This window comes from Halichoerus grypus, chromosome 6 (genome assembly GCF_964656455.1).
Source record: "Halichoerus grypus chromosome 6, mHalGry1.hap1.1, whole genome shotgun sequence".
Taxonomy (NCBI): Eukaryota; Metazoa; Chordata; class Mammalia; order Carnivora; family Phocidae; genus Halichoerus; species Halichoerus grypus.
This window is the reverse complement of record NC_135717.1, coordinates 162,126,107-162,137,339: the sequence shown is the minus strand read 5'-3', so window position 1 is coordinate 162,137,339 and position 11,233 is coordinate 162,126,107. Positions and strand designations below refer to the sequence as shown.

Sequence of the window (11,233 nt, the reverse complement as noted above, 5' to 3'; positions counted from 1 at the left end):
CTCCCTTTATGGCCACTAGACAGGACTCCTGGGAATCCTATCAAGTCATAAAATATTTAACCCTTTCTTCTAAAAGAAGAAAGGAACCACCTCTTGATGTGCCTCCTTTTTAGGAATGAAAAATCCTTTCCTTCCCCAGTCTACTAACGAGACTTCGCTTATGCCTTGCTGGGAAAGTTTGTGTCACATGCTCATTCCCACTCCAATCACTGGCAGGGGTTTCCCATGACTGGGGGCGCGGGGGCAGTCAACCACAAAGATCCCAGCATTCAACTTTTTGGATAAGTCTACCAATCATAATTACCCCATCTTGTTTATATTGGATCGAGAACCAATGACGTTTAAAATGAATTACTTTACTGACATAAAGAGAAAAAGAGTAGTTTAATGACCATTTATTGTACATTTCAACCAAGTGAAAGGCCATCTGCTAGGCACTGAGGGAAATACAAGTGAAAATAAGACTCAGCCTCTCCCCTTGCCTTTCCTACCAGACTAGGGGATACAGGAACAATAATACAAGCTACTTTGTAAGGCAGGTGTTTTTTTTTTTTTTATAAGTACCGTATTTAATGCACAATTAAAATATTGTGGGAATGGACAGGAGATTCATTCAGAATGAAATTTTTGCTTCAAACACCATTACACCACATTTTCGGATTTATAACTGTCACAGAGCCACAAAGGATGGGACCCCCACAAGCATGGTCTTAGCAGGAACAGAACCACTGACCAAGGGGCTGCCAGGTATCACACCCCAACACCAGGCAGGGAAAGCACGGGTCAGACTAACCAAAGCACAGTGGTGATTTACTTTCCAGCAGCCTGAAGGGCCAACTGCTGACAAACAAAACAGCTTTCTAATTAAGGTGTAACATGCCGACAGCAAAGGGCACAAATGTAAAATGTGCAACTCAATAAATTTTTATATACGACCGAGTGACCGAGTGGTGGTAACTCAAACGTGAGACACTTATATAGTGCGTGACACAGGAAGGGCTCAGTAGGTATGGGCTATGGTTTCATCTGCCAATTTGCTGAGTCAAGAACACAATCTTGGTTTCTTCCACAGTTTTTTTGGTTTTTTTTTTTGATACATGAGGTTAAACATTTTTTTTCTGTGAATTCTTTTGTCTATGGCCTATTCGTTATTAAGATACTAGTTTTTTTTCTAATTTGTAAGAGCCCTTTATATATTGACAGTCTTAGGTTGCAAATATTTTCCCCAATTTGTCCCTTGCCTTTAAAATTTCTTTTCATAAAACTATGCACTAGTTTTTAATATTTATGCACATGAGTTTTCTGCTCTTTTCCTTTGTGATTTCAGACTTTGCCATTCTGCTTAAAAAAAAACAAAACAAAAACAAACTTTTGACTCCTGCCTCCTGAAAAAAGAAAAAAAAACCTTTTTCCCAATTTCACTATTAGATGTTCACCCATATTTTAGTATGAAATGCTTATAATTTTATTTCTTTATATTTCAATCTTTAATCCACATAAAATTTATCTTAGCACATGGTATGAGGCTAAGATCTAACCTTGTTTGTAATAGCCAGTTCGGATATTGTACGCTAAATAATTCATCCATTTTACACTTACTTAAAAATGACATCCTTATCCTAAATTAAATTTTCATGTTTTTCTTTTTTCTAGTATGTCATAAGAGTGTCCAGAGGACCTGAATTTAGTTGACTTCCTTTACTGTACAGGGAGGCTCGCTGTAGTACATGAGATAGCCATGGCAGGAGGGCACTATTAAAATTCTACACACTAGTATGTATTTCTAGACTGGCCTCTCACTGATCACTCGGCATATTTCCACTGGGATGTGTATTTCCTGTGAAGTTACACCTTCATATCCCCTGCCTGGAGCAGCCTACCATGGCTTGACATTTCCTGTTATACCCTCATACAGCCATTAAGTCGAATAATAACATTATCCAGTGCCTAGTCAGTACCATCCACCATACTAAGTAGTGAGCCAGAAAAATGCAACTTCCCCCAATGTAGCAGAAGATGTTAGCTGGGAGGAGGCGATCTTCAACTATTTACACCAATAATTCATCACAGTTATGTTTGGTGCTACTAAATATAGCACAATAACCGTTCCAGCTGAGGAGTCTCATTTCAAGATCTGTTCGTTTCTTCGTACATTTAGTGAGGCACAGCCCAGAAGAGCTGGTTCCAGTTTCCAATGGGAAATACCAGGAAGAACCTTGAGAATTACCTTCAGTGTATTTGTAAAGATGTCTTGAGCTAATGTGAGGAGTGGGAAAAAAGAGTTAAAAGAGAGCCCTAAAACATTAAGGGACAAATTCCATCAGCTCAACCCACTTGGAGATGATTTTTTAAATTCTCAGGCCTATATCCTGAGCAAAGCCAGTCCCTTGGCAGATGAGATCTGAAACAAATTTAATAAGGTCAAGAATGAGGCAAAAAGGCGACTCGAGCATAGGATCATTTTGACCTTTGAAAGGGAAAACCAGTGGTTACACTCTTCTTGTACCACACCCTATTTTTTCTGTGATGTCCCTTATTTTCTACATTTGATAGGTTTCAAACTGTGGGCAACAGTGTAGAATAGTTTTAATAGCTGAAACAAAAAAATCTGCCTTCTGAAAAAAAAAAGGAAAAACAAAAACAAAAAAACCATGAATTTTCCAACCAGTAAATTCTGTATGCAGAGTGGCTGCAGAGTCCCCAGCAGTGATGAAACCAGAGAGCGCCAGATTTCCAGCTCACGCTGGAAAGGACTTTTTTTTTTAATGGAAGTAGCTATGCCTGAGGACAGCTGAATATAAGTAATTCTTCTCTTTAAAAAAAATTTCTTTCTCTTAAAAAATTCTCCCCCACTGAACCCACTGTGATGCTAACAAATAAATTTGACTTTATAATGACCTAAAAAAACAACCCAGTTTTATTCAAGAGAATAAATTTAAAACAAATGATTTGTATTTTTACTTTAAAATAAGTTTGCTATTTCTCAAGTCTATGAAGAAGAAAAAAGATGCCAACAAATTCACTCGGCACCATACATAAAGTTAAGCTTTCTAAGTGAAATCTCTTCAGCATGAGATCAGACAGTCTGCTCTTAGATCCCCAAATGTGACCTATTCCACCTCTTTAAAAGGTAGCTTTTGTTTCTCTGAGGAACAAAATGCATTTAATAATACAGAAAAGCACCACAGATAACTGAAATGCAAAACCACCAGCAAGCCATATTCGTTTTCTGCAAAACTAGCAGGCATGTATCATCTGTTTCTGAGATCATTTATTTTACTATTTCTTTTTTTTACTGGCAGGACTGTCCAAAACCTCAATCTTGCCTTTTCCATCTTCTGAATGAGGAAGCTTAATGTTATCTATGGTGACTTCAGAAGACGTGCCGTCTTCTTCTCCCTCAGATTCTGAGCTGTCCTCCGAGCTGTCTTGCGAACTCTCTTCTGAACTGTCCTCTTCTTTTGAATCGGATTGATTCATCTCAAACAAGGCCACATCCTGCCAAAAGCACCACGTGAGAAATTTATTTCAGGGCAGTTCCCTAGAAAGTTGTAATAACAACCTCGGGAAGAACCAACATTAAGCACAAATATTGAAGCACATAGGACAAGAAATGTTTTTAATACAATATGGTACTTCTTTTCTTTCAGTTGCCATAGTCCACCATGATGATTTACAGGTACTACAAGTTTAAAAAGTTCCCCACAACCCGATTCTATATATCCTGAACACGTTCCACAACATGCATCCAACAAATATCAACAAATACTAACATGAGCCAGGCACCACGCTAGGTCCTAGAGACTCCACAAGAACAGCAACAAAAATCTTTGCCTTTCTGGAGAGGGATTGGCAAATTACAGCTTGCAGGCCAAACCCAGTCCGCTACCTGTTTTTGTTTAGCTCGTGAGCTAAGAATGTTTTTTTTTTTAATTTTTAAGTGGTAGAAGAAAAAAATCAAATAGTATTTCATGAAACATAAGAATTAGATGATATTCAAATTTCAGTGTCCATAAATAAGTTGATAAAGCCTGCCTATTCATACATGTCGTCTACAGCTGCTGTCAGACTAAAACAGCAGAGATGAGCAGTCCCCAGAGACAGTATGGTCCACACACCTGAAGTCCTTACTAGCTGGCCCCATACACAAAATAGTTGCTGACCTCGTTCTAGCTGGGAAAGAAAGACAATGAACAACTACATATAAAGCATAGCGTAGGGCAGTGAAAAGGAAGAAAAGTAAAGCAGGAGAGGATAAGCTTCTAATAGGGCCATCGGGGAAGGCCTCTTGTTGCAGTGACAACCGATGAGAGATGGAGGGAGTGAAGATGCAGAAATCTTGGAAGAGCCTCGTACAAAGAGGGGAAAAACCTGAAGGAGACTGAATGGGAGTGCAGGAAAGAAGGGGTGCGGTGGCAGGTAAGTCAGATGGAGCTGGAGGCAGGATCACACGGGCCCTCGAAGGACTCTGAATTCATCAGAACTGTGAGGGGAACGTGGGCCACACCTAGTGTGAAGAACAGATGCTAGGAAAGAAAAGGCAGAAGCAGGGGAACCTGTGGAGAAATCACTGCAAGAGTCCACAGGAGAGACCACGATGACGTGGACCAAGGGTGGCAGCAGGGGACATTGTGCAGAGTCGCTGGATATGGGACATACTCTGGAGGTAGAGCTGACCAGAGGTGCCGATGAATGAGATACTACTATCAACAATGTCAGCTCTGTCCAGACCCGAGTGTTATAAAGGGAACTCCGGTATAGAAAGAAGATCTGAGGCCGGCTGGAGATCTCCCATGTGGCTTAGGTTATCGGTCTGTTAAATGCATCATTTATTTTTACATTTTCAGTGAGTCAGGTTATGATTACTTCTTTCAGGCCTTCTTTTAGGAAAACACAATCCACTTGGGACACATAGTAAATTAATGCTTCAAGATAACAAATGTAATATTTGACTTGAAAAAGCCCTCCTCTTCTCTATTTCTAAATTCCTAAACTCCACTCAGGGAAGCCTACTGATCTGTAAGATCCCTAATTATAAAATGAACAAGTTCCCATGCAATATTGGAAACATGAGCTGACTCTGCAAGAAGGAAAATATCACTTGAATTAAAACGGAAAAGTCCTCTCCCTTATAGATGATGATGAGGCATACTGGTAATTTTAATTTATGAAATGAAAACAAAGCATCATTACCATTTGTATAACTTTTCCAAGAGCCCCATCAATATCTTCAATATTGAAACGACCAGGTGGTGCGGCTGCCATTTCTTTTCTTAGCTTTTCATTTGCCTGAGCCATCTGTGGGAGAAAGGTCTGTACTTGGTCCAATACTAAGGAGAGAAAATATAGTTTATCAATATTTATGTTACTCTTTGGCCAAACTTCAACTTTTAAAATCCAGAATTTACTGTAAAACACTTCTGAATTCAACAGTCACAATAGTAACAAAAGTTATAATAAAAAAATCTTTCAAATTTCTTCCATTTTAAAAAACCCCCATCCTCTTCTGAATCTTTAAAGCAGGACTACACAAGTTAGTGAATATTTCCTTGTTTATTTGTGTGTGGTTTTTTTTTTAAGATTTTATTTATTTATTTGACAGAGAGAGACAGAGAGAGAGAGGGAACACAAGCAGGGGGAGTGGGAGAGGGAGAAGCAGGCTTCCCGCGGAGCAGGGAGCCCGATGCGGGGCTGAATCCCAGGACCCTGAGATCATGACCCGAGCCGAAGGCAGACACTTAACGACTGAGCCACCCAGGCGCTCCGATTTGTGTTTTCATATATCCCCAGAATTGTACATCCCTAGATGGCTGGCATTCAACCAATAGTAACTAATTAAGGAGAAAGTATGACTTAATAGTTAGATGTCTCAGGCTCTGAGGCTTTGGGGTCAGGCTGACAAGGTTATTAATAGAACCCCAGTTCCACCTCTTACTCCCTGAATTACCTTGGGCAAGTTAACTAAGTAGTGGTTGTTTTTACCTGCCCAATATCTGTTCCCCTTTCTTCTGGTAACATAACCCTGACTTTCCTTTTAAGCTCTGTCACTCTTAGTCACTCTTGTGCCTTGCCCTTCTCATGCCTATATGTTCCACAACCTTGGTCAACATGATTTGGTTCAGTGGCATATTCAGTGATACTGTGATCCAGTCAGGCCAATAAGAGATCACCCTGGGACTCTGGCTGGAACTGTGAGAAAGAGATCCCTTCCTTCTGAGTGAGTAAATGACCGGGTGAGCTGCTGATAAACTGGCCAACTTGCCACAGGTAAGGAAGAGCCTGCTCTAGATTTAGCCAACACCTAGGAAAGCAGAGCTGAGAGATACAGAGCAGGAGACCCCTAGGACACCAAGCACCTGGATGCAGATGTACCCGAAATCACTGGGATCCCCCCCTCCCAATAAAATTGGCCAACGTAATTTATTTTCTGGCTTAAGGCAACTGGAGCTGGAGTTTAGTCATTTGCAACCACAGGTGTCCTAAATAATAAATTTAATTGAACCATTCAAAACCTCAATTTACTCATCTGTAAAAACAGGAGTGATAACTATACTATGCTAAGTACAGGGGAATCAATAAACAAGGTATGTCTAACTTCTTGAGCTCTCAAAAAAGGCCCAGCACATAACTGTGCACATAACGAGTTCTCAAGACTTGTGAAGTCACTGATGCAGCTACACAATACATGACTGAACTGTCCAGAGTACAGAAGAAGAAAAGAAAAAGGCGGTAAAGGTCAAGAAATGGCCTTTGATTGTAACAGGACTGCTGGAAGGATGCACTGAGGTCCTAGAATACGAAGCCCCGCACAATGGCTATCACAATGAGGAAAGAAATGAAAGATATAAAAAAGACTCAGATGGAAGTCCACAGATGGAAAACACTGTCAGCAGCTCCTAAGATACCGAAACCCCCGAGCAGTCCCGGGGTGGGGGGACAATGAACAGCTCTGGCTGGACTGGGGTTCACTGTGGATCTCTACTGCTTAACTGGGCAAAATTTAACATCAGAGAAGGTTCTTGAGAGAGAAGGGTAGTGGAGAAAGAGAGGGAAAGATACTTACAGGGACTCCTCTCTATCCTCACTGTTTGAAGAGTGGAATTTTTTCTGCAGTTCGGCTTGGGCTTGAGGAGTAACCTGTCCCATATACCTGAAAGCACACACACACTTAATTTACTACAGCATAAAGAAATGGGGGCCCGTCAGCAAACTTTCCAGGACTGCTCTCAAGTCTTGAACATTCCACATTCCCCAAGACATTTTTAGAAAAGGAGGCTCCCCAAGTTCCATGACAACATTTTACTTCTTTACGCCCACCCGCCTCCCCTTCTTTAGGCCTGCCTCATACATCTGTATGTGTCACCGATGCCTTGGAGTAAGTGCAAACTAACCTGCACCCTTTGTGGATCAGAAATCCATCAGTGACAAATGAGTTTCTGCAACGAAGGGACAGAGGAAGCAGCAAAGAGTACAATGATGGTTAAGTGAAGCCAGAAATGGTTACTAGCTGCATTATATTGGTCAAATTACTTAACCTCTTGGAACACTTGTTTGTTTATCTTTAAAGCACACCTGCCTTGTTAGTGGACCTTCATTAAAGATGTCCAACCTGGACAAATGAGCCCTTTGGAGAACTTTTGTCTGTCCCCCCTGCAACCCCCCAACCCCATGCACCTTTTCAGCCCCATCACTCACTACTCCTCAAATCAACAAACGCTTCAGCCCATCAGAGCTCAGAGGACAGGACTTGTCTTTCAAAACTCAAGGCTTTGATCACCCTGTTTCCAACGCCTGGAAAACCTCTTCACTCAAATACAAAAACCCTATTCACCCCCCAAAGCAGATCTCAACAAATATTCTTTGATTACTACTTTAGGTCTAGCAAATGGATTAGCATAGAGAATCCAATCAGACTGATTGTGTTCAAATCCCAATTTTGTCACTTTTCAGCCAGATGATCCCCAGCAAGTTACTTATCTATGATACACTGTGACTCAGTTTCCTCACCTATAAAATAAGAGAGAACCTTATGCACAGGGTTTTTGTGAGGATTAAATGAGTTAATTAAATCCTGGGTCACAGTAAGCACTACATAAGCTTTGGCTATTATTATAACTCTTCGGGATGCTCTGGGTTCTCACAGAACGTCTTCAAGCTAAGATTCACCGAGAATATGCCCAAGAACTTAGGCGCATTCTCCTTCTCAAAAAAAAAAAAAAAAAAAAAATCAACAGGTACTACTACCTCCATTTTCCAAATGTGAAAACTGGAGCTTTGAGAATGTAAACAAGTCTCCTGTAGTTCCACAACTAATCAGTCGTGGAGCTGGGATTCAAATCCATGCTTTTTAACTCCCTACTATGGTGTCTGAAATCCTATGTGGATTTCCTAGACCCAAGTGTCCCTCTACAAGAGAGAGGCAAGGCACTAACGGGTGGTTTTGTGAGCATGGAGGGGTGGGGGGTTAATCCATAATAGTGACCTGCTCCCCCCACCAGCCCGCTGCGGGGACGCGGAGAGCCCACCTAAAGCCCTCCCCAGGCCCTGCCCTCAGGGGAGGTGCCCTGCTGCTGCACTCCGCGGAGTGGGCGCCCACTATCGCGCGGAATACAACCATCCCGGGGCCCGAGGCCGGGTGCCCGCCCCGAGGCCCCCGAACCCCACCCCCGCCGCGGCGGTCTCGCAGAAGCCCCGCGGTCACCGCTGGGCGTCCCCTCGCGGGTGTGGGGCCTGGACAGGGAGCCACCGGCCGGCCGCTGTCCCGGCCACACGCCCCCTGCCGCACGTGCACACCCCACGCCGCCGCCACCCGCCCGTCACCTCCGCGGCCGCCGCTCCCGGCTGTCAGCAGCTCCTTGGACACCGAGACCGCCGAAGAGTCCCGGGGGGACGACGAGCAGCTCGCGCCGGACTGAGGCTCGCCGCGGACCTCCATGCCCCTCGTTAGGCTTGAGAGCCAGCCCACCCAGGCCCGGATGCAGGAAAGAGGTTCGGTCAGGGGGCGTGGCCACGGCCGCGATTGGACGAAACTTGGCGGTGGGCGGGGCGCGGGCGGCCGCGGCCACGGCGACACCTGGCGGATCCCTGAGGCCATTCCTGTGGTGGGAAAAGGAAGGTTAGGACTCTTGAGGTCCCGTGGCGGGATCAAAGAGCTGGCAAAACTCAATTTTAGCCAAACAGTCCGGACAACAGGTCACCCTGGGGCTGCCTTCCTCATTTTTTAATTTTCAGGTTGCGGTAAAAAAAAAAAAAAAAAACATAAAATCTACCATCTTAACCATTTTTAAGTGTACAGTTCAGAAGTGTTAACTCTATTTACATTGTTAAGACTGATTAGTTGTGGAACTACAGGAGACTTGTTTACATTCTCAAAACTCCAGTTTTCACATTTGGAAAATGGAGGTAGTAGTACCTGTTGATTTTTTATTTATTTATTTTTTTTGAGAAGAAGGAGAATGCGCCTAAGTTCTTGGGCATATTCTCGGTGAATCTTAGCTTGAAGACGTTCTGTGAGAACCCAGAGTTCTAGAATTTTTTCACCTTGCAAAGCTGAAACTGTATCCATTTAGCAACCCTCCCTTATTGTTATCATAATAACGACTTACCATTGTATTACAACCAAGTTTTAAAAAGTAGGGCACAAAGAATTATGGGAGAAATGACAGTAGGCACTGAGGAGGAAGACACTGATTAATGCATTTTAAAAGCTGATTTCATTCTCTTTCTATTTAAAACCTACTCTGTCTAGAGATCCTTCGGGGAAGGGACAGCAGCTTTTTTTCTTTATATTGCCAGTGCCTCACTTGGAGTCAGGCACATCGTTAATGATTAATCCGTGTTTAACTAATGAATGAACAGAGAAAAGTTGAACAAATGAATAATTGTGAATTGTTTCATTGATTGATGGATCACCCCTGTACAACAGGATTGAGCCTTTAGAAATGTCCTCAAATCTCTGTTGTGAATTGTTGACTAGATCAGAAGCACCCCATAGGTACAAAACTAATGGAGCTATTTGCAATAATAACTTAGAAATTAAGACATTCATATCTAGCCAAGATAGAGTAGAAGATGCACTGGCAGAATTTAGTCTCCCTCCTAGAAATGATGTTGTTAACCAGAAAAGCAGTTTTATAAAATGTGAAAAGAAATGTAAAACATAGTTTTCCTCACTTTTAATCTTTTAAAAACAATAGATTGTTTAGATTTTTAAAAAATATTATAGGGTTTATAACAAATGTAGAAGTAAAATACATATGAGAAGAATAGCACAGAAGAGGGGCACCTGGGTGGTTCAGTCGTTAAGTGTCTGCCTTCAGCTCAGGTCATGATCCCAGGGTCCTGGGATCGAGCCCTCCATCGGGCTCCCTGCTCCGTGGGAAGCCTGCTTCTCCCTCTCCCACTCCCCCTGCTTGTGTTCCCTCTCTCACTGTGTCTCTCCCTGTCAAATAAATAAATAAATCTTAAAAAAAATAATAATAGCACAGAAGTTGGAAGTAGTAAATCTGTTGTAAGGATCTTATATTTTATGTGAAGTATTTTAATAGGATTTAAAAAATAGTGATAAGTTAAAGATGTATATTATAAATACTAGAGCAACTCCCCCCCCCCAAAAAAAAAAAAACCTAAAAAAGAGGAATAGGTGATCAGCCAATAGTGGAGATAAAACCTGACCTGTAAAGTATAATCAATTAATCCAAAAGAAAACAGGATAAAAGATAAAGAGGAGCAAAGAACAGATGGGATAAATAGAAAACCAATAACAAGATGGTAGACTTAAGCTAAACCCATACCAGTAATTGGACTAGATGTACATTTGTCTAAGATTTAAAAGGCAAAAAGTGTTAGACTGTATAAAACAAGACCCACTGCCTGCTGTCAGCAATAAGTTCACTTTAATTGTAAAGACATACATAGGTTAAAGGTCAAGTGATAAAAGAGATAAACCATGCAAGTATGAAACAAAAATCAAGCTAGAGTAGCTACATGACTATCAGACAAAGTAGATTTCAAAACAGAGAACATTGCCAAGTGTTACGGATTGAATGTTTGTATCCTCCCAAAATCTATATGTTGAAAGCCCTAACCCCTGAATGTGGCTATATTTGGAAATGGGGACTCTAAGGAAGTAATCGTGATTAAATGAGGTTGTATGTGTGGGGTCCTGATCCAATAGGATTAGTGCCCTTATATAAAGAAATACCAGAGTACTACTCTTCCTCTCTCCATACGC

The 11,233-nt window shown here is 41.9% G+C and overlaps 1 protein-coding gene across 1 annotated transcript; it reads right to left on the bottom strand.

The window, feature by feature from the left end:
* Nucleotides 1–365: 365 nt before the first annotated feature.
* On the bottom strand, nucleotides 366–8,990 carry NOPCHAP1 (NOP protein chaperone 1). The gene is made up of 4 exons (XM_036103258.2): nucleotides 8,821–8,990; nucleotides 7,064–7,150; nucleotides 5,194–5,330; nucleotides 366–3,498 (listed from the first exon to the last, which is right to left on the bottom strand). Exons 1-4 carry the CDS (start codon nucleotides 8,933–8,935, stop codon nucleotides 3,280–3,282), a joined length of 558 nt encoding a protein of 185 aa, XP_035959151.1. The 5' UTR covers nucleotides 8,936–8,990; the 3' UTR covers nucleotides 366–3,279.
* Nucleotides 8,991–11,233: the final 2,243 nt, after the last annotated feature.